Here is a 22,209-nt window from a genome sequence, read left to right as displayed (position 1 = left end):
AGACTGCATCATGGCAGCTGTTACAGTTAGTACTTTTACTGACCACCTAAAATGAAAACAGATCAGTACACATTATTGATAATTAGAATCTCACAGGAAGACCATGAAGTCCAGGGGCACCATCTATTCCAATAGTCCCAGGTCTGCCTTGATTTCCTTGTTCACCTGGTCTCCCCGGGTCTCCTGGTTCTCCAGGTGATCCTGTTAAATACACAAGTAGAAGCAAAACACATATACATTAATCCTACTTTGTTTTTCCTTTGTGTTAACTAAAATCATTATAATAAAATCATTGTAATAAAAAGGTGTACCTTTCTCTTTAACCTCTATTCTATCTCCCTTAGAGCCTTTAGGTCCGGCCAGCCCCTGTGTCCCAGGAAAGCCCTGGAAAAAAAAGTTACGATTTCAGAAGGTTCACAATATGACTAAAGGTTTTGACTGCCTGTGGAACATATTTTCTACCATAACTGTAATGCTGGTAACTAACATGCAGACCAGTGAGGCCTCTGGGACCCTGGTCTCCCTGATCACCCCGCTGACCCCACTCGCCCGCTATTCCAGGGTCACCCTGATCGCCAACTGGGCCAGGGGGTCCAGGAGGGGAGGTTCGCAAAGTGCACTCACAATGACCATGGTCACCTAAAAAAATGGTACATTCACTGTGAGAAATACAGCTTACAATGAATGTACTGTATATTCATCATACAGTTATACTGTTTCATGAACAGTATAACAGGAACTTTTGGACTAATGTCACTGATCTTACCTTTACGTCCTTTTGCTCCAGCATTTCCTGGACGACCAGGTGGCCCTTCAGGCCCTCTGAAAAACACACTCCCTGTGGCCAAACAGATTCATACTGACAACACAATTTTCCAATACTGATGGCACGCTTAATCTTTGCATTCAATATACTGTATGTATGCATATATGAGTTCCTATCTGAGAGTGTTTCCTTTTTAGAATAGTTTTCAATTAGAGCTTATTCAAAAACTAGATCCATTAATCATTCAAACAAAAGGTGCAAAATGCCATATATAGAGACAGAGTTATATATACATGATCCCTTTGGTCCGGCTGGCCCAGGTGGTCCTGGTAGGCCATCAAAGCCTGGGGGCCCAGGCTCTGAGGCTGGGATACCAGGTTCCCCAGCGTCACCTTTCTTCCCCTTTTCCCCTTTTGGTCCAAATGGGCCGAATAACTCTGTGGAAAGATAGACACATCATTTTTTTAAGATTCATACAGTCACAATAAATGCTCATATTAACATGTTTTCGTTTACTTAGAGACCTTAAAAATTCAAAATACCTAATAGTTCCTGAGCATCTTGCCCAGAGGGACCCTGTAATCCTTTATTTCCTCTGAGACCATCAGTCCCTGGTGGCCCACGTTCTCCTGGAGGACCTGGTGGGCCAACTTTAGGAACAACAGAGCAGATGTAACAGCAAAAGAAAATGTGCACAGGGTTAGAGTACTGTGTCTGACCACAAATCAGGAGATTTATTTGGATAGAAAAAAGACCTTGAACCCATAACAATCATGTGTCTCTGATTAACAGAATTTGATAAACATTTGGATTAAAAAGATGTACTCTGTTACCTCCACTATATCCATTTGAATAGATCAGCTCTCCTGCCTCTCCTGGTTCCCCCTGTTGAAGGAGTCACATTCAGAATATAAATCCAGTGCAGCCTTCGAGGCACTACAGTTCATATGCAGCCAGCCATCACCAATTTCCAAAATTAACTTATTGTGCTACAGTAGTGAAACAGTTACCATACAGTAAAATATACCTTGCTTCCTGGCTGCCCAGGATAACCTTCATCTCCAACTTCACCCTGGGAAAAACAGAGAGGGAGTGTTTAGTAACATCAGCAGCATTTCACTGTAATAGATGATGTCCCATCAGACTTTACTGATGACCTATAACTTACCTTTTTTCCTTTCAGTCCAGTTCTTCCTGTAGAGCCCTATTAGCAATAATAAAATATTACTTGTCATGTGGGAAGTCAAACACAAACATGTTTTTGAAAATATTAGTAAAACAATCTAATAATCCAAATAAATAACAGGTGTATACCCGTTCCCCAGGAAATCCTGGAACTCCTGTCTCTCCTTTGATATGAAACCCCTTCAAAAAACACAAATGAGTTTTATGAACACAAAGATTGAGCAATTATGATTTATTAAAACATGCATTTCATATTCAATACAGTTATTGTTTAACTAAATTTTCACAATACCAGGGAAAGATAAGCAAAAAGCATTATCTATGTTGACTGAAGTGTAAAGATTTACTTAAATGAATTAGTTCTTCTTGTATTGTCAGTTCTGAAACTTAAATTAATCTGTAGCTATGTATTGTAGAAGATATCCTTGATTCTGATGAGATTTGATGTCAAATACTTATAATGTCACTAATGGGGCTTTTTGTTTGTCATGGCCAGTTCAGTTGTATATTAGAATGCAGACTATAAAGAAGCTGATTCCTTTTTTTTATTATTATTTATTTGCCTGGACTACTGTAAAGTACCAATGAAAGCTTTCACTTATGAACTACGGTATATTTTGTTGTTTTTAAAGTAAGTATTGAAAAAGCACTTTAACACATGTCAGACAGCCTGAGTGAATATGTCCAAAATTATACGCTCAAGATCACCTAGTACTGGACCACTAAATGTACCAAGAATTAACTACATACAAAGCCATGATGCTGCCTTTGATGTGATTCAACTCCATTTCACAAGATATTAATCCGGCACCCCTACATTAATAGTTTTAATTTTGTCCTTGCTTTCAATATTTTCCTCATATTAATACTTTGATTATATTATTTAGGTGTATATATGGCTTCTTGTGATTTTATCTGCCTATCTTTGCCCATTTTGTTATTTGCATTTTATTATTTTATATTATTTTAAATTATATCATTTTATTATATATTATATCAATCACTCAGCATAACTGTGTAACAACAATGTGCCAGCCAATGAAAGAAGAGAGTTCACAGTGTACTAATTATGGAAATGACACTAATTACAACATTTAATTGCATGTGTGTAAGTACATATCTGAATCTGACAATTTCTTGTTAATTATTTTACACTAAATCAAAACACACACACACAACGGTAGTCCTTAAACTCAGGAGATCTCACAAGCACAAATTTGTAGAAATGTAAAAAGGTAATGAGGATTATGTAAAATAAGATCTTATTTTTTATGTCCTTTATTAGTCAGAAAATGTAGAATATTATTTTTTGACAGATACTAATTAAAACTGCACTAATTAAGACAGGCAGAAAACAAAGGCAAGGATTGGTGCTAGACTGGAGATCATGTGGTCATGGGATCATGGTGGTTTGGGAGTACCTGACACAGGCGTGACAATTAAGACCACTAAGTGACAGTTTGGATTTTGTTTCAGTGTATCGACTACTAGAGGAAGGAATGTCTAAGTGATTTCATTAATAATAAAACACTGATGTAACTTACCAAATCTCCTGGTTCACCTTTAAAACCTTTCTCGCCTTTGGGGCCCTGTGGATGAAGAACTGATTGCTGTTACATTATTAGACCTAATAATTACGCTAATAAATACATAATAAACCACACAAATATGTAGTAATACATAAATGCTATTATCTAAACATTTTATGCTTAGACACATGACTGACTGGAAAGGGGCCTTTTAACTCTTCCGTCCCTGGCGGCCCTGGATCTCCAACACCCCCCTGTGGTTAAAATAAGAATTGCAGTTCCAGTGGTTAATACAATCAGCAACTTCTTCATCCAAATCGATTTAACCTTACAGTCTAGTGGGCAACAGTGATATATTCATATTACCTGTTCTCCTTTTTCTCCTTTATGGGTTGCAGTTGCACTGCCCTGTATAAAGATGACCAAGATTCTGTATTGATACCTTTCAAACACATCAGTAAGAGTTATAACAAGTTATGAGTCAGAATTTTTCAGTGTCTATGGGCTACCTTTGGTCCTGGAGGTCCTCTATTACCCTTTTCACCCTACAGGGAGAGGAGTATAAGAGATGCACGGTGTGGATAAAGTATCTGTATCTGAGAGTATAAATTAAATAATTAATACTACACACTTACCTGAGCACCTATGAGACCTGGTCTTCCTTGAAGCCCACTGCTTCCAGGAGGGCCCTTAGTTAGAAAAGAAAAAAAAAACATGGTATTTAAAAAAATACTACTTTTGAACTAGACTTTATAAGTCTAGGAAAGGTTAGGCAATATTGAACTCACTATAGGTCCTGGATGTCCTGGAAGTCCTGGCTCACCCTAATTTAAAATTAAAGAAAATGATAACAGAACTATTTATTGCATATACATATACTTACTTCAGTATGTACAATGGTGGTATCTATTACTACTCTTTTTTAATGAACCTTAGTTCTATTTTTGAGTGAATCCAAAGAGTGATCTGTTTTTATATCATACTGCCTCTTGCAGATAACTGGTTTTCTTTCACTCTCACCCGAAATCTCTCCATGTAAACGCTAATATCCAGGGAGTCCCCTTTCTCACCCTTCTTGCCAGGCTGACCCTGCAGTGGAATTGAGAAAAGAGACAGGGGCAGATACAGAAAATATGATATAAGGTTGTGAAATGTAGAATAAAATCTACACGAATGATTAAATTTGACGTCTCCCATCATTCTTTCTAGCCAAAGTGGATGCATTCCACATACATTTTCTCCAGCAGGACCATTAAATCCCTCCAGGCCAGGTGTTCCAGTATCTCCCCGGGTTCCATTACAGCCATCAGCACCAGGTTTTCCTCGAGGGCCTTGTTGCCCTGGGTGACCCTGCATAGATGAGAGGGTCAGAAGGACAAAATGTAACACATATTGTCTAGAATGTATCATATGTTACGTGAATCTGTAAATGATTCAAATGTGACAACCCCAGGCCCAAAATGTGTGTGTGTATGTGTGTGTGTGGGTGACTTTTGGTCATAAGCACATATGATATCAATTCAACACTTCCACTACAAAGAGGAGCCACTTACTGGAATACCATCTGCTCCTGGAAACCCTGGACTTCCTATCATTCCCTACAAAAACGAATAAGAGGCAATGGGATCAACTTATTTGTTGGCTGACACAATTTTACTACATCAACACGAGTGCTGAAAAAATGTATGACTTTACATTAGCACTATTAAAATTTTGAATAATTTCGGATGAGAAGTATGAAGCAGGCTAAAGTTATACACACCTGAGCCCCTTTCAGTCCTGTGACGCCTGGCTCACCTGGGTTACCCTTCTCTCCCTTAAAACCGTGCAGGCCAGGGTCACCTGCACGTCCTGGAGGTCCCGTAGGGCCCTGAGGGCCAAGAGGACCTGGCTGGCCCTGTAATTGAGACAAAGAAGAACATTACACAAAGATCAAAGTACTTCTAGCTCTGAAATTTCAGAGACCACAGCAAGCCATGAGAGATTTCAGTCATGTGAAAGAATACAAGATTGAGAATATTTTAAAGGTAAAGGCAGTGTAATTTTAAATAACACTGGCAAACGTGATGGATGAAAGTACTCACCTTATCAGCAGAAAGAAAAGAGTAAAAAGCCTATAAACCTATGTCCAGAATTTTCTGAGGATAATGAAAAAGATATTACAACACCACAAAAGAGATATATTTATATCATCATTTTATTTTTTGTTAATAAAATAATCTAACTATCTATCTTATTTTTAAGTCACTACTGGTGCATTATATTACTGTTACCATGCTTTCACCCTGATGTTAAACGTATAAGCACTAGATGGCAATATTCACATGCATTCTTTATGCACCATGTGGCCATCTGGTGGCTTTTAAGACCATACTACACTGGAAAGTTGCTATTTCTATGCTCTAATCACAGGTGGCTCTGCTTTACCAAACTAGCTTACTGTGCATCAGCTGGTGGATTTCTAAAACAAAACAGACAAGCTACATACTGTACCCCTGCTGAAGCTGTGTCATTAATCTAAATACTTAATGCTGCTAAAATTCTTTGCCACTTACAAATTATTTAGCAAAAAAGTGACCTTAGTATTGTCAGGTTCTATCTCCTGTTCATTCCTAACCCAGATAGACCCTTATGATACTAAGACCACAATATTAGAGTTTTAAGTATCCCATATTTTATATAAGATATATAACTATGAGGACTGCAAAAAAAATTCGGAGTGGCCAGTTTATGCTGCAGCTAATCAACAGCAGCCAAGTTAGTCATATGCCAAACTAGTATTATCTTACTTTGATAAGATAGCTAGATGCTAGACAATATCATGCTCAATGACAGGAAAAGTATTTTGAACATGAATAAAAGCTTTTGAAATTGATGTGTTGTAAACCGTTGCTATTACAGACCTGAGTAGGAATATGCTGACTCATTACTCAATGAAACCTACTCTCACTTTACTGACTCGTGTGTGTTCTTGCTGCTATTTTGAGAGAAATTGTTTCTGTTATGAATAAATACTAGGGAGAGTATGAAAATTAACCTAGTGATTAAGGAGAGTTTTATCTTTTGGGAACAGATGAGATAATTGAATAATTTATTTACCACTTTCACATTTGTCATGTTTTTTTTCACTTGTCATGTGAGCTAGTGGTAAGTGTTAGCAAGTATTAGATCAATGCAAACCTTTAGTTGTACCCTAGTAAAAACTATATCATTTATTCTCTCATTTATGCTTTATCCTGGTCAAGTTCGCGGTGGATCCGGAGCCAACCCCAGGAACACTAGGCATAGGCATTGACAACTAAAGGAATTTGACATTGCCAATCCACAGTATGTATTCGGGAGGTGAGAGGAAACAAGAGGACCTAGAGGAAACCCACATGGACGCGTCGAGGACATACACAGAAACTCAACACAGATTATAACCTGAGGTCAGGACTGAATCAGGTACCAGGGAGCTGTGAGACAGCAGTTCTACTTGCCATGCCACCATGCTGCCCCTATGTCTTACAGTTGAGTAAAATACTATTTAGAATGATAGTATCCAATTTAGGACATAGCCTGTGTCTTACTTGTGCTGTATGCTAATTGCAGCCATAGGTAAATTTGGTTTTTATTCAAGGTTATTATTCAAATAAATCTCTTGTGTGATGTGGACATGTAAAGGAGAACCTTTGTCACAGTGGATTGGAACAGACTGAAGAACTGAAGTTGCTGTGACTCTTTATAGTCTAAAAACCACAGGGAAAAGCTGATTTTTAAAATATGTTTAAAGAATTGTTAGTGCACACAGGTCTGTTGTGGAATCTATGTGTTGAGACTTGCATTGTGCTCTGTGATGGAGCTGAAATAGCCCACTTCACTGACATCTGCACTGATAGCCAGAGCTGCTATCTCGAATACACACTTGAAACACAGTCCATCTACATCTGCTCCTGGCAGAATATGGGCACATAGAGAAAGATTAGAGGTGTAGTTAGGGGCAAGGGAAAAACAGCTCTGTGTGATGAAAGGCATGGGGTTATAAAGAAGAGATCTGGGGGCAGCAAAAGTTTCTTATGACAATGGGAATATCACAAATGTACCTTAGCTTTAATATAATTCTCTCCTTATTTTGTATTGAGGGTTCACTCACTTCACTGAATAAGAATCATGGGAAATAATGTAGTCATATGGGGTCATAAAGGAAATGCCAAGAAATAGCTGATTTAGAAAAAACAGTGTGAGAATCTGTAAGAACTTACTTTAGATCTAAGCCACAGATCCCACTGTAGCTCACAGACCAGCACACAAAGCAACTGCAAGCAATTCAGAGAGCTAGGGCATAAATAACGTACATCAATAATTGTACGCTTTAATTCTGAAGTAATTTTTCAGCATTAAAGTGTGCAAATGTTATACGTCATTTGGATTGATGAATAACAGGATCCCTGGGAGAACAATATTTTGACACTCTGGGGGTTCTGACCAGGAGGTCTGGATCATGTCCAAAACAACAGAAGTTGTTCCCCATAGGGAAAAACTTGCAACAAATTTACTGAAACAACCATAAATAGATGTAAAAACAAAGGTTTTCCCAAGGAAAGGCAGCTTAATATATTACAACCACTTCACCATAATTGGTGACCTGGAAAAGGTCTCATACTAAAATGGCTACCCATATTACAGTTGGCTATAGTGAATGCCTTACTTGAACATAAATCCAGTGGAGGGTGGATATTTCTGGTAGGATTAATGAAACAACAAATCAAGAAGATACATGCATATACATATATGTAAATACTGGGTAATCAGTTAGAGCTTGAAAGTGCTAACTGCTTCTCAAATATGTTTCTGCTCATTCTCGTCAGTGTCACTTGGCTACTTATGTAATAAATGACATGACTAAAAACCACAATTTGCCATGTGTTTTCAAAAAAAGGCCTGTGGTTTAATGCACACAGCTCAAAGGAGGAGTGCTAGATGGTTTTGACAGGTAGCCACTGTTAAACTACCACTGCATGTCAGGCAATGAGACAGGTGTTCTGTTAAACCACTGACACTTCTCCATTTGCTCAAACAAACAACAGGATTTGAGGTTTTCTCATGATGGCAGTAGTAACACTGAGTTCCAGCAGGAACTGTGGTGTGAATCATCACAAACGGAGTCCTGGAGAGCCTTCAAAGCCAGGGATGTTATGACTGTCTTGCTCATAGATGTGGACATGCATCAGCCTTATTAGTATAAAAGCATCTAGAGAGAAATGAAGCCCAAACACGAGGCCCTGATTCTTTGTAGTTCCATATCTCTGCCACACCTAACAAACTGTTTATATGGGCTTTGCCTCTAGATCAGTGTCTTTTAGACCTTCTGCTTGTGTGAATTAAGGGATGTATCAGATACATGGACATAACTCCAAATGTTCCAAACATCAGCTTGCTGAATCAGTGGTATTCTATTATTCTATCAAAATGTTAAACATTTTATCTTACCTGAGACATAAGGCTCCCCACCCTTTTCATATCTGGCAGTGATATCTGTTTTGATGTTGGTGTAAACCATGCAAGAGACAGAGATTGCTCATATTCCTCTATACCAGGATGCGCGCGCACACACACACACACACACACACACACACATTCTTTCTCTCCCTGTAAACACACATCCACTTCCAGAGTGTGTATAGTTGAGTGCAGAAATCTGTATACATATGGGAGTGAATAGAAACACAAAATTAATATATAGCAACAAGACATTTTGTGTTTTAGATTTTTACAGATTATCATAATAACATGTTAGTTATTGTGCATGTTAATCGTGCATGCTAAAATATTAATAACAAAAAAGTTCAGAATTTTTACAGCTCCTTTTTTGAGTAGAATGGATCTTTTGGGATGGGATATCTATCCTTATATTTTAAATTAAATTCCTATGGGCAAGTCTACTAGTGATATTAGCTGTGTAAAAAAGGAGAATATTGCTAATGTGTCACTCATGTTCAGGCCCCCAGTGTTCATTCCATTTTGTGTTTCTTTCTACTTTCTTTGTGGGAGAGTTGCAGCCCAGACCATGTGGCCTACTTTCAACACTATCAGATGCAGTAGACTTCAAACCCTCAACCAAGACAAATAAGCAGAGAAAAGAAAACAACAGAAGTAGCGCAAAGAGGTTTTATGATTGCTCCCAAGTTAGTCACAACAAAGAGTGCAAAAGAAGCATAAGAGAGAACAGAAAGAAAGGAGAAAAAGACAAATGGATGCTGAAGCCAACAAATATAGCTAAGTGGGAAAATAATTTTTTTATGTGAGGGGTGAAGATGTTAGTTTGAGCCCGAGACAAAGAGTGGGTGAGTGAGTGGGTGAGTAAAACAGCAAAGGAAAAGACATTACACAAGAGAGGTTCTACATGCAACAAACCAAAAGACGAATGAAGTATGAATAGTGTAATTCTTTAAATATGTAAGTTATAAAGTTTATTTTCTTGTGTTTTACCATTCTGCCATTTTAGACAAGCACAAATTGGACCACACCCTCTACATTATCAACATCACAACAAATAAACTCCAACATGCAATACCCAATATCTACCCCATATAGACAAATAAAAAAATTGCAGTGCTAGTATGCTCACACTATACAATCACAATAACAAAAATGGATTTCACAGTCAAAAAGTCTATCATGTGACTAGTTCTTTTGGCCACCCTTGCATACATCACAATTGTCTCATTTGCCTATATGGATGAGCCAGCCATGCTCAATAAATTTATATAGTAAACCTTTGTTGTATATGCTATGTCATTATGACATAACATGTGAATAGCCCGTACATTTTCGTAAATAAGGTGCATATTGAATTGGATGATTATAGAAACCAGGCAGAGCTGTCGTGCTCAAGCCAACTTCAAATTCTTGGCAACCTGTACAGCACACACACATGCTCATAGGTCTCAGACCTATGATGTATATAAATCACAGAGATTTGTAGATCTGAAAACTGACAGGAGGAGTGAGTGTGTACAAGTACCAGTGTGTGCGCACGTGTGTGGATCTGACAAGCCAAGCCCATTTGAATAAAAAGAGGGCATTTCAAACGAGACAAACAGATAGAGGTTAAAGGTCTTTTTCAATTTCTGTACTTTGGTAATGAGGTATTAGTGTTGCAGATATCTATCTGAAACACAGACAAGTGAGGAGTGATCTTAACTCAGACTAAGGGGACCATGAACAGAGAGGATGAGCAGGGCATAATGAAAAAGACACATGGATAAAGGGATGTCTAGTCTCTATGGAGTCAGCAGGGAAGCAAAGAAAGAGCCAAACCTAATCACAAAAGCAACGGAAGGGAGTAGGCTACTGTATGGCACTTAATTATTAGAAAATGCAAACAAAATGCTTTAAGGAGGCATGATGAGGTGATTACTTAAGTCACAGCTGGTGAAAGGCTGTAAGTATACAGTATATATCACCAGGGTAAGGTTAAACTCTCAGTGCTCTCAAATTCAGAGAAATGAGCAAAACGATCACAGGCCATTTCCTGTTCCTCTCACTCTCTTTCTCAGTCTCATGCTGTTCTTTCCTCTTCACATAAATCTCCTGCTTTTCACCATTTCACCCCTGTGACCTCCTCTGGCTTCTCTTTCAACCACTTTCCCTTTTTTTCTCATTACCTGTTGATCCCTTTAACTGCTTTGTCTTGCTTTTACATCCAGTTTGATTAAGTCACCCTTTTCACTGTATGCTACCAGAAAGCAGCATACTCTCGACTCTTCTTCCATTACATAATTCACCTTGAATTTGTCTAAGGAAAAAAAAAGAACAAAGCAGCATGGCAGGTCTCAGGAAGGAAGCTGGGGTGTGGAGGAGGAGGCTAATGGTAATATTAAGGAATGGTAATAACACACAGTAATAGTAGCAAACCATCTGGTGACTTCATAAACTGGTGTGCATATCAGTGTAAGCATTAGTATTCAGACAATAACATAAGAGCATATTTTTTTGCATCATGTCACGAGGTGCCAGACAGGCAGCTGCATTTGTGGTTTCTAATTTCTAAAGTGTTTCATGTCCATAATGCACTACTAGATTCATCCATGTTTCCCCTGAATACCAAACGAGAAAAATTGTAACCCTTTTGTTCAAGACAAAACAAAACAAAACACTTAACTTAGGTTTTATCATCTACACTTTTGTGTCATTTGTAGTTTAATTAGATAACGTGTGCTTAGTCAATTTACTTTTAATAATGGTAATAATCCACATCGTTCACATTCATTCCACTTGTGACTCTACTTCATGTGCACCTTCACAATCACTGAAAAATGGCCTGAGAAACATCAGTCCAAATGCACATGAAACCTAGGGGCTGTTTCACTCTGTGTAATCACCTGACACGACTGTTATTGATACACTGCATGAATCTATAGTCTGGGCTAGAAAGAAATCAGCCCCAGCATCACTTCTTCATTCTTCTACCATTCTGTGTATTTGTATGTTGGTGGTGCCATTGCGCTTGGTTTCACAAAAATAAATAAAAAAATATGCCATTTGTGACAGCAAATAATCTGACGTGGATGCCAAAAATGACATTATGTTTTTTTTTTTTTATCTATTTAATTTGAATGTACAATCTAATTTTAAAGATTGTACATTTTTGATAATATATCTGTGAACATATACAATACTTTAATTATGCAATTTGAAAAATATTTAAAAGATTAACTCTAGAGTCAATGCCTGCTGGTTTAGGAAGTCATTTAACAATAAATTAGAAAGAAAACTGTCATTAAATGAAGAAATTTTTCATTATAAAATATTATTATTATTTAAATTATTATTATTTAAATTTCATTATAAATCCTTTAATTTGACACCTTGATCCTGAGCTTGGGTCACTGTTTGTCCAGAGTTTTGCATGTTCTCCGCATGTCCACATGGGTTTCCTCCGAAAGAATTTATAAATATTAATACATTATATAAAATGTATTTTATACTATATACAGTACTTATTAATTACTTGATCGATATCTAATAATCAATCTTTAGTAATACATGTATTACTTGCTTATTAAGTGTGTAATTTGCCATGATGTAATGTGTCACTGAACCTCACTTTGTTTTCTTTGAGGAGTACAGTAAATGCACAGCAGCACGTCACTGACCAGTGTTAAACAGACTCCCATTCATTCTGCACAATGATGAAACTTGATTTGACTTAATTAAGCTAGTATTAATCAATCTCTAGTGAGTTTCCCTATGTACACTTCATCCCAGAGCAACAGATGTAACACGTCAATGTGCATTCCAGCAATGTGAAGAACAGGCTATTCCACGGGATCCATGCAAATTCCAGGTCTCCCTGCCACACATGTGTGAGAGCAGTAGTCTGTTCCAGGGCTGAGATCCAAGCGGTAGTGTTTTGCGCCTTAGTCCCGGATCCTATTAGTCATAGGAGCTGCTCTAAAACCCCAAAGCTGGCCTGTATGTTCCTTACGCCCCCACCCAGATACACATGCTGTCCCAGAGCACCACAGCACTGGCGTGGGAAACTGAAGGGAAAAAAATGAGAGAGTGAGAGAGAGAGAGAGAGAGAGAGAACAGCAAGAAAAAAGAGAGGAGCCTACTCAATTCTTTAGCATCTGGACTGTAAATTTATTTGATGTATATTGTTTTTAAATATGTTATGCACACAAAGTGTTAATGCTGTGTAGGGAGGGAGCCACACAATTAATGCAGGAAGTGCGCATTAAGATGATGAAATGCTGACAGACATGCTGGCATCTTGCAGTGTCTATCTAAGTAAAACATCAAAGACAACCTAGAACAATCTGAGATGATTACATCCACTATACCACAGATATGTATATGCCCTCAGGCGTTCATTAGATAGTTAACAGTTCTAGCTTTCTGAATGTGTTCTCCTTGGAGACATACAAACTGAAGAACCATTCCAAACAATCTAATGTTGTAAGACATTATATATTAATTTATAAATTGTCTGTGCTTAGAACCAGAAAAAAGCTTGGAAGTCAGCAGTGTGTGGCACATTTTTATAAGAAATAATTAATGTCAAATATAATATTGAACTAATTTATAACTATAAAGAAACCTGCTTTTCAATCTGCTTTTAATAATGAAAACCAGAAGTTTACTATAACTGACTGCACATTCTGAGAGAGGTAGGATCCAAGTGTAGATTTTATATATAACGTATATAAAGGCTCAAAAATGCAATCAGAAGGAAGGCAAGACTTTGCAGTAAGCTAATAAAAAAATAGGAGTATATACACAGTCTTTAAATGGGCAGGAAATGAGTATCAGGTGAGACTTCTAGAAACCTGAAAGCGGTTGAATCCTTTGGCGGCCCATCCAGATTAGTGAAATTACCTGTGCACAGTTCATGTCTTCTAGGTTGGCAGAATTATGCACTTTCTTGGCAGGAGTCTTTCAAAAGCATCTAGACCAACCCTTCATATCAAGTGATAAAATCAAGCGATCAACTGATAAAGCAGATAAATATTTTTGCAGGAAACTGCATTATAATGTAGCATGAAACTAAATGAAAAAAGGTTTGAGAATTTTGAAATATTTAAAACAAAGAAAGTAAATGTTCTATATTTTCAATATGTAATATTCAAGATTTCTAGGTTCTATTTAAATGTAAGCAAATTTGTGATATTGACCATGTTAAAAGATCAGATTTTCCTCATGCCTAATCTCTTCTCTTGAAGCATGTGTTCAGACGACACTCTGATGAATTTGACATAAATGGAACATAAGGTTTTGCACAAACTTGTGGAGTCCAGCTCAAGTGCACACTGTCATTAAAGCAAAAAGGGGACATAACAATTACTTAGAAACTCTGAAATTCATGAAAAATTATTTCAAAGATTCTACTTTTCTCTTTAGTTGTTATCAGTAATATAATTTGTAATGAAACGTGTAGTATTATATTAGAAAAGAATGCAAAATAGAAGCATATTCACTAGTGCTCTCAGACTTTTGGACCCTGCTGAATTTACATTGTCCAACACATGAATGGTATAGTGGCACTGGACTTAATCCAGCTCAAGTTGCTGTCATGCAAAGAAAAAAGGCTTAAGTGTGAAGTTAGAATTGTAAACAAGTTGTGTTTGTCAAGCTGTGCAGCACATATGCAGTACATGTGTCTAACTGTCTGAGAAGTTCTTAAGTTTTGTATGTACATGTAGTTATTTCCCAATGAGATCTAACGACAGATATGCACAATTTCTATATTAACTCCTAACTACTCATTAACTCAACTTTACACATGGCCCAGTGTGATCACAGCAGCTTTCATTCTATCATTTTATGAGAATTAATAAACTAGTAGCAGCACTTTTGGAAGGAGGGTAGAAAGTCTAAACTATAGGTTTCCAACCCTGGTCCTGGATAACCGCCTGTCTGCTCCCAGCTCCCAACACACTTGACTCAACTAACCAGCTAATTAACAGCCTTTCTGGAGTTAAAGTGGGTGTGATGGGCACAAGCAAACACTTAAATGTGACAGACAGGAGGTACTCCAGGACCAGGGTTGGGAACCTGTGTTCTAAACTAAAGGATTGGAAAAATAGACTACAGAAACAGACAGACAAAAAAAATATGTGACATTCTTATCTAAAAGTCTCCATTAGTCTGACATTTGCTTGACCCTAATGTGGCCTTTACATTCTTCAGATAATAAACTTTCTCCCATCTTAGGAAACACAGTAGAGTAAAGAGTAAAGAGTCATGTGAAGCAAACAACGAGCAACAATGTCATTCAATGTAATAAATGTGCATGTCATGACTACATTAACAAATTAAAGTACTTCTCCAAATCTCCAAGTACTTCTACTGCCCACAGTAAATTAGTTATAAATGAAAGGTTCCAAGCATTAGATTATTGATTGGAAATTTAATTTGGTTAGAAACTATCCAGAATTTGGCACACACACAGAAGCTACAAGTACCACAAATAACTAAACCAGTAGACATCCTGTGCTCATTTGCCTATAATGAGATTTGGCCCTGAGAATGCCCTGAGAGCTGTCTAGCTCCTCGTCTTTGTCTTTAAATGGTAAACTACAGCTTCAGTTTGTTCAGAGCCCCAGTGAGTGCCAATAAACACAGAGCCGCAGAGACAAAAAGCAAGACTGCAATAGAAGAAGGAGAAACGGAGTGTGAGGAAGTCCAGAGCTGCAGGCATGTGTGAAGAAAACGTCAGTGCCCATGCTAACAGACAAGCAGAGACTTGAAAAACCCATATACAGTCACATTCAACCCTGTTCAGGTCATCACAGTTTCTACAGCAGTTTAAAACATTCGGGATATCCATATCAGGAGCTGACTAATGCTATACATTGTGACAGGAGACATTTGGAAATGAACATCTACCGCTGAAAGTACAGCTGTTACATTTTTACATGTTTGTTCCCCAACAGACCATGTGAGCTACAGTAATTTGATTTTAGACAGACATCTTTGCATAAACAATGTCAGGTATAAAATATACAGTATGAATCTAAATCTAGTTTGAGTACTTGATCTCTCATGGGCAACATTAGGAAAAACCTCACAACATAAAATTATGGGAAATATGTTCCAAATGCTGACCTTTACCATTTAAAATCAAACATATATAGAAACATTTTTGGGCCTGGAGCCCAGGGGTCAGTGTGTCAGTGTAGATGTTTAGAAAGTCCTGTCGGTTCAGATTCAATTTGAGGCTCAACAGATAGTCCATTCCCATATCTCTACATGGATATGATGCAAAAGATGATCGGGAATGGCTGGATGTGAGAACTGTGACTCATCCTCATCTTGATTCTAATTCATATATATAAATATATATATTTAAGTTTCAACCACACTGTAATCTATTACAGAAAATAAGAATTGGCTGTCTATGTTTCCCAATAAATGGTTTCTTTAATACATATCTGGGAATTTTGTACCTGCGTGCAAAGGCTTTGATGTATGGTCATATTCACCTGGATCCTCAACATGAAGACAAGTTCATAAGCATAACACCATGGGATCACATGGAGCAGAAAAACGTTTCACATCTGCACGTGGTATTTTTAGAGGAAAACTCAGTTGGGGGACTAAAGCTGGTTTCACACTCCTCTCACAGGCACTCTTTTTATTTAGTCTATGACTAATTTTTGCCATAAAATATCTCTGCTCTTTGGGAAATGTGACAATCCAAGTACATGTGCAGTCTGAAGGGGGATTCTCTCACAGAGATGCATCAAACATCCCCCAGACTTTTTCCTTATGCATGCTGTTTATTCCCAGTGAACTATTTACAGGGTACAGGACAGGCAAAGAGAGAAGAGTAACAGTCATGGTTTGGATTGTTATTTCAGTAACGGATATCTCTAATTTGGGAAGTCTTGAGTGTAAACAGGAAAAATGAGGAGAAAGCGAGGATGGCAGGCAACATGTGGGTATCTTCTAATGTCTTCCTTCAGAGAATTGTGTAGCACTTAGATCACTGCACCAGTACTTCCTCTTTTTTAAATACATATTCACCTGAAAAGAGGTTGAAAATGAGTTTCTTTTTCAGCACTGTTTCTGTTTTTCCTGGACCTGATACTTCTACAACATCCTCACAGGATAGGGCCATGGGCAATTCCATTGAGGGTGGCAAATGTGCAGTTGTGCGGTACTTCAACATTTTGGCAGGATCAATATTCATAATAAAATAAACATGTGACTGAACACCCACTGATCTACTCATAAACTGTTCACGGGGGCTACTTTATAAAAGGCCAGGTTCTATTTTGGTACCATTTCTGGATGTACTAACAAACCTATGATCCTTTTCCCTGTTCCCTGCTCTTTCTGTAGTGATTTTGTGGAGTGAAAACAAGCAACCCACACAAAATCACAAATATTTTCTGACCAAAACATAACTTTTTATCTTCAGGTTAAAATAAGATGAATAAATCTCAAAATTTCTAATACAATCCTCTGCAAATCATTATGTTTTTGTTCATGTTCTGTAATAGCTGTATCCATGGTCGTGGTGGATCTGGAGCCTGTCCCGGGAGCACTAGGCACAACTTCAGATGTATTAAATGTTATTTTGAAATTATTTGGTTTTAAAATATGGCATTTAAAGTCCTATAGCTGAATATAGTCATGGCAGTGAAGCCATTTTGAAATGAACAGTGGTGTAGGAGGGCAGAGTAGGCAATGTTGATGCACAGCTCATTTTTCAACACTGCACTGGCTTTTGGCTTGGACTTTGGGGCTGAATTCTTTTGCTCTCCAGGGCATGTATCCTCTACACTGTGAGCTGGTGTTTATGCTGCTCTTATTATGTTTAGACTTGGCCATAATTAGTCCACCACACGTGCAAAACCATGTGCCTCAGACTGCTGAAAAGGATGAGCTCGCTAAGACCTATAAAAGCTAAATACCAATCCACCTGAAGCTTCTTATATATGCACAAGCACATATAATGAGCATTATTTTAATAGCACATTAATGAGCACCATTTGTGTTAGTAAAGTTAAAAGTAATTATCTAAAAAGGAATGTGAATGTCCTGTGAAAGAATAAGAAAGTGGGTGGAGCTGCTCTAAGTGTGGAAGTCTGTGTATGGGATTATATGTACACGTGCATATGTGTGAATCTGAATGTTTGTGTCCTGGCTAGGGCCTCCAGTATCCCAGAGGTCTTTTGGCCCAGCCACCTGTGAAGTTGCCTCAGAATTAAGGAATGGACTGTCTGAGGTCCTGCACAGAGAGTAGAAAGGACCCAGCTGCAGTGTGAATGAACATAAAGGCGGGGGGCTACAATATGACGATGAAAAACTACAAAAACTAACTAATCACTGAATATATTCTCCAATTAGCTCATATGCTAACACAAACTGACATCACTGTTTATTATCATTACTTTTACACAAGGAGAAAAAAATTATTTTCTTCAAACACATAAAGACCTGCACATGGCATCATTGGGTGAAATATTATTTTCATGAAACTTGCACAGGTTTGGATCCAAATGCAGGGATTTATTGCAAACAATAAGCAGACATACAAAAAAGGGCAAATCCAAAAACAAATCCAGGCAAGCAAAAGGAAAAAAACTGAGCCAGTCAAAGCGATAATTAAAGTAATCGAGCAAACAGAGGTCAAACCGGAAAAGCTATCCAATAAACATCAGGCTAGGAATCTCACTAGAGCATTGCTAAGAGCAACTTCATGTGGTATGTTCCATGTGATCAATCATGGCAAAGTCTGTAGTTCATTACCTGGCTGCAGATTCTGGAAAATGGAGTTTGTGGAAGTAGTCAGTGACAACATAGTATTATGGGAAGTGGGGTTTGTGATAGGAACACGTAGGGAGGAGACATTTATTTTATGGTATACTAGTTAACTATATTAAGAACAGGTTTTAATAGCAATATTCAGTATATCTAGGTGATCAGTAAATCTAGATGACAGTGTATTATATAATTATGTATATATTATAGATATAATAGATCCAAGGTAATTCCCTTTTTAAAAGAAGACTTGAAAACAAGATCTGAAAGAATGCATCGCAATTCAAAACCCACCAAATCCAGGGCCTGTATCCAGTGCAGTGAGCAACTGTGTGCAGAAACTCCCACTTTCTCACAGAAAAACCTGACGCCTTCTCCCAGTCCAGCTGTTCTAAAGCCACTGTGCATTAGCAGACTAATCCAACAATCTGGGCATGGATCCAAATGTGGGCAAGCAAATGTCTGCCAGGATGTGCTTTCTGACGTAAATCACTAAAGCTTGCACACTTGAACTTAGATCACATATTGTTCTGTCTATCACCAATACAGTCTAACACACTGTTTCAAATCAGGAACAGCAGCACACAAATTACCTAGTCGCTTCAATCGTTCCTCCAGAAAATTTGCGCTTGTCAGAAAATGGATGATCCAACAAGGCCCCTGCATAAATGTGATCTGAGTGAAATTGGCTCAGGGCTAGCCCCAGAGAGCACTGCCAGCAGGTGATGGGAAACATATGGTTTAGTGATGGTGAACCAGGTGTGGTGGTTATGTTTCCCATGTACAGTTTTTTTAAAATATGATTTAATACGATTTATCTAGTTAATAGGACTACAAAAACATAACACAGCAATCTTAAAGAATAGATGAAAACATGGAAGGGGTGAGTATAAGATGAGACAAAATCAAGAATGAATGAGAATATTGTGTTAAGGCGTGTAGGATCAAGGTACTCTGAGATATTTTTGAGTTTAAATATTTTTGAAATAATGGTGTGCACACACTAATGAATGCAGTAATAATTAATAGATATTCAGAGCTAAGCTGGTTTAACAGGATGTACAAACTTTCCATGCTTGATTGCTATTAAGATAATTCCTAGAACTATAAGTAACATCATCTGTAGTATCTCCCTTGAGGAAGTTCATTAAATAAGTCTGTCAGTGACATTGAGTGAAATCATATGGGGGCCCTGGGTAAATTAAGAAACTTGACAGAGCTATTGGGAAACATTACAATGTCATGAAAAAGACAGTTAGCCACCTCTTCCTGTCCAGATGTGAATTAGTGTTACCACTAGAGAACGAGAGAGAATGAAAAAAATAGGATGTGGCTGCAATGCATAATTCTCCTTTGATTTCAGCTGACAGTCCTTGACACCTTTAAAATATATTTCTCCAACAAAATTAATTTCTTCATCTCTGACTTCTGTTTTAAAGAGTCAGTACATAATTTTAAGATCCTCACAATGCAATGACAACACTGACAAGACTTTTCCATCATATATCCTCCAACCAATCCCGCCTTATGTGCATTGCCTTTTATGCAAAAGGGGCAGAACAGAGCAGCTCTGTTTTGGCTGGGAGCAGAGCTAATTTCTAGGCCATAAAAATGCAACCAGTAGTGTAAAACAAAGAAACTAAAAAAATCCACTTGATCAGCCATAACATTTCCTAAGATTTTTTTTTATATATCATTATAGGTCTCTTTCAAAAAATTACAAACTCTACTTTTGATATCTATGATTTAAACCTTTCAAGTGAACTGTAAGCTCAAACTGTTTGAAACAAGACTATGCAAGATACCTTTGCAAAATGTGTTTAAAGACAAAACAAAGATCACACTGGTGCCATAAAATGTATTGGCTATTAGGCTAACACATGTTTTAACACAGCAAATAAATTTAATTAATCAAGTGGAACACAGAATGTTTCTGACTGTAATGCTTCTGGATGATTACACTAAACTGAATAGCGAGCAGTGACTCACATTTTCCTCATCATCGCTAAAGTCAGTCTTACTCATGTCTTGAAGTTTACTTACTGAACTCAGTCTTACTTGCTCTCACTTCACTGGAATCCAGTGTGGTAAATACTGAACAATATTAATGATTACACTGACTGGTAGATCATTTATAGGATTTGAGGGAAATCTCAGTCAGGTGTAAAACATGTCATTTAACAGTATTCTATATTATGCAAGTTACAAAAAAAAAAACTGAAGACATCAAATTGGCATTTTAACTGTTCATCTAAAGTCACTATTTAGATTTTAAGATTTGCATGTGTAATAGCATATGCAAACTTGACTACACCTGCAAAAAAAGGCGAACTGATTAACTAACAGGGTTTATGAAAGATTGCGTCTTTCACATGAGCAACAAAGCACTTATCTGTTTTGCGTGTTTTTTACAGTTTTTTTGGCATTATAGTCTGTGTTGTACTTGAACACCAGAATTGGCAGGTCCGCCACTGGCGCCCTGTGCTTTTCACAGATGAGAGCAGGTTCACCCTGAGCACATGTGACAGACGTGAAAGGGTCTGGAGAAGCCATGGAAAATGTTATGCTGCCTGTAACATCGTTCAGCATGACCGGTTTGGTGGTGGGTCAGTGATGGCCTGGGGAGGCATATCCATGGAGGGACGCACAGACCTCTACAGGCTAGACAATGGCAGTCTGCAGGCAGTTCCTGGAGGATAAAGGAATTGATACCATTGAATGGCCCACACACTCGCCTGACCTAAGTCCAATAGAACACCTCTGGGACATTATTTTTCAGTCCATCTGACGCCGCCAGGTTGCACCTCAGACTGTCCAGGAGCTCAGTGATGCCCTGGTCCAGATCTGGGAGGAAATACCCCAGGACACCACCCGTCGTCTCATTAGGAGCATGCCCCGACGTTGTCAGGCATGCATACAAGCACGTGGGGGCCACACAAACTACTGAGTACCATTTTGAGTTGCTGAAATGAAATTTCAGCAAAATGGACTAGCCTGCTGCATCATTTTTTCACTTTGATTTTCAGGGGGGGTTTGAATTCAGCCCTCTGTAGGTTGATAATTTTCATTTCCATCAAACGATGAGGCATCGTTTCGTTCCTAACACATTACCCAGTCCATATCAGTATAGATATCCAGCATGATATTTTTCCCCATTGAGACCTGATGTGTTTTCAAAGTGTTCCCCTAATTTTTTTGAGCAGTATATATATATATATATATATATATATATATATATATATATATATATATATATATATATATATATATATATAAGGAATTTGAGAGTTGTTGAGCTCTTGTTTGGCTCATAAAAATTACATTATATATACAAATGCACATAGACATTGTTGCTCATTATCTTAGCCAATTAGGACTATAATGCTTTAAATGCAGTAAATGTGGTACCTCCCACATCAGGCCATGTGTCCCACACCTTAGTTGAATTGTTCTTTTCCAACATATTATTACAGT

General features: G+C 37.8%; 1 protein-coding gene across 2 annotated transcripts in view; it reads right to left on the bottom strand.

The window, feature by feature from the left end:
- col4a2 (collagen, type IV, alpha 2) overlaps positions 1-22,209 on the bottom strand; it is a 66,137-nt gene that overhangs the window by 14,488 nt on the left and 29,440 nt on the right. For both annotated transcript variants that reach the window (XM_026910132.3, XM_026910140.3), the window contains exons 5-24: positions 5,243-5,377; positions 5,034-5,078; positions 4,714-4,830; positions 4,501-4,569; positions 4,269-4,304; positions 4,116-4,169; positions 3,990-4,025; positions 3,847-3,888; positions 3,678-3,734; positions 3,496-3,540; positions 2,081-2,131; positions 1,935-1,970; positions 1,794-1,838; positions 1,600-1,651; positions 1,309-1,416; positions 1,060-1,203; positions 767-838; positions 488-639; positions 312-384; positions 95-201 (exon numbers count right to left, since the gene is read on the bottom strand). In XM_026910132.3, coding sequence (XP_026765933.2) covers positions 95-201; positions 312-384; positions 488-639; positions 767-838; positions 1,060-1,203; positions 1,309-1,416; positions 1,600-1,651; positions 1,794-1,838; positions 1,935-1,970; positions 2,081-2,131; positions 3,496-3,540; positions 3,678-3,734; positions 3,847-3,888; positions 3,990-4,025; positions 4,116-4,169; positions 4,269-4,304; positions 4,501-4,569; positions 4,714-4,830; positions 5,034-5,078; positions 5,243-5,377 — 1,476 coding nt within the window. The remainder of the gene's footprint in view (positions 1-94; positions 202-311; positions 385-487; positions 640-766; positions 839-1,059; positions 1,204-1,308; positions 1,417-1,599; positions 1,652-1,793; positions 1,839-1,934; positions 1,971-2,080; positions 2,132-3,495; positions 3,541-3,677; positions 3,735-3,846; positions 3,889-3,989; positions 4,026-4,115; positions 4,170-4,268; positions 4,305-4,500; positions 4,570-4,713; positions 4,831-5,033; positions 5,079-5,242; positions 5,378-22,209) is intronic.

The sequence above is a fragment of the Pangasianodon hypophthalmus genome, chromosome 5 (assembly GCF_027358585.1).
Source record: "Pangasianodon hypophthalmus isolate fPanHyp1 chromosome 5, fPanHyp1.pri, whole genome shotgun sequence".
Lineage (NCBI taxonomy): Eukaryota > Metazoa > Chordata > Actinopteri > Siluriformes > Pangasiidae > Pangasianodon > Pangasianodon hypophthalmus.
Note: the sequence above shows the minus strand (reverse complement) of the source record. Positions and strands in the feature narration are given on the sequence as shown.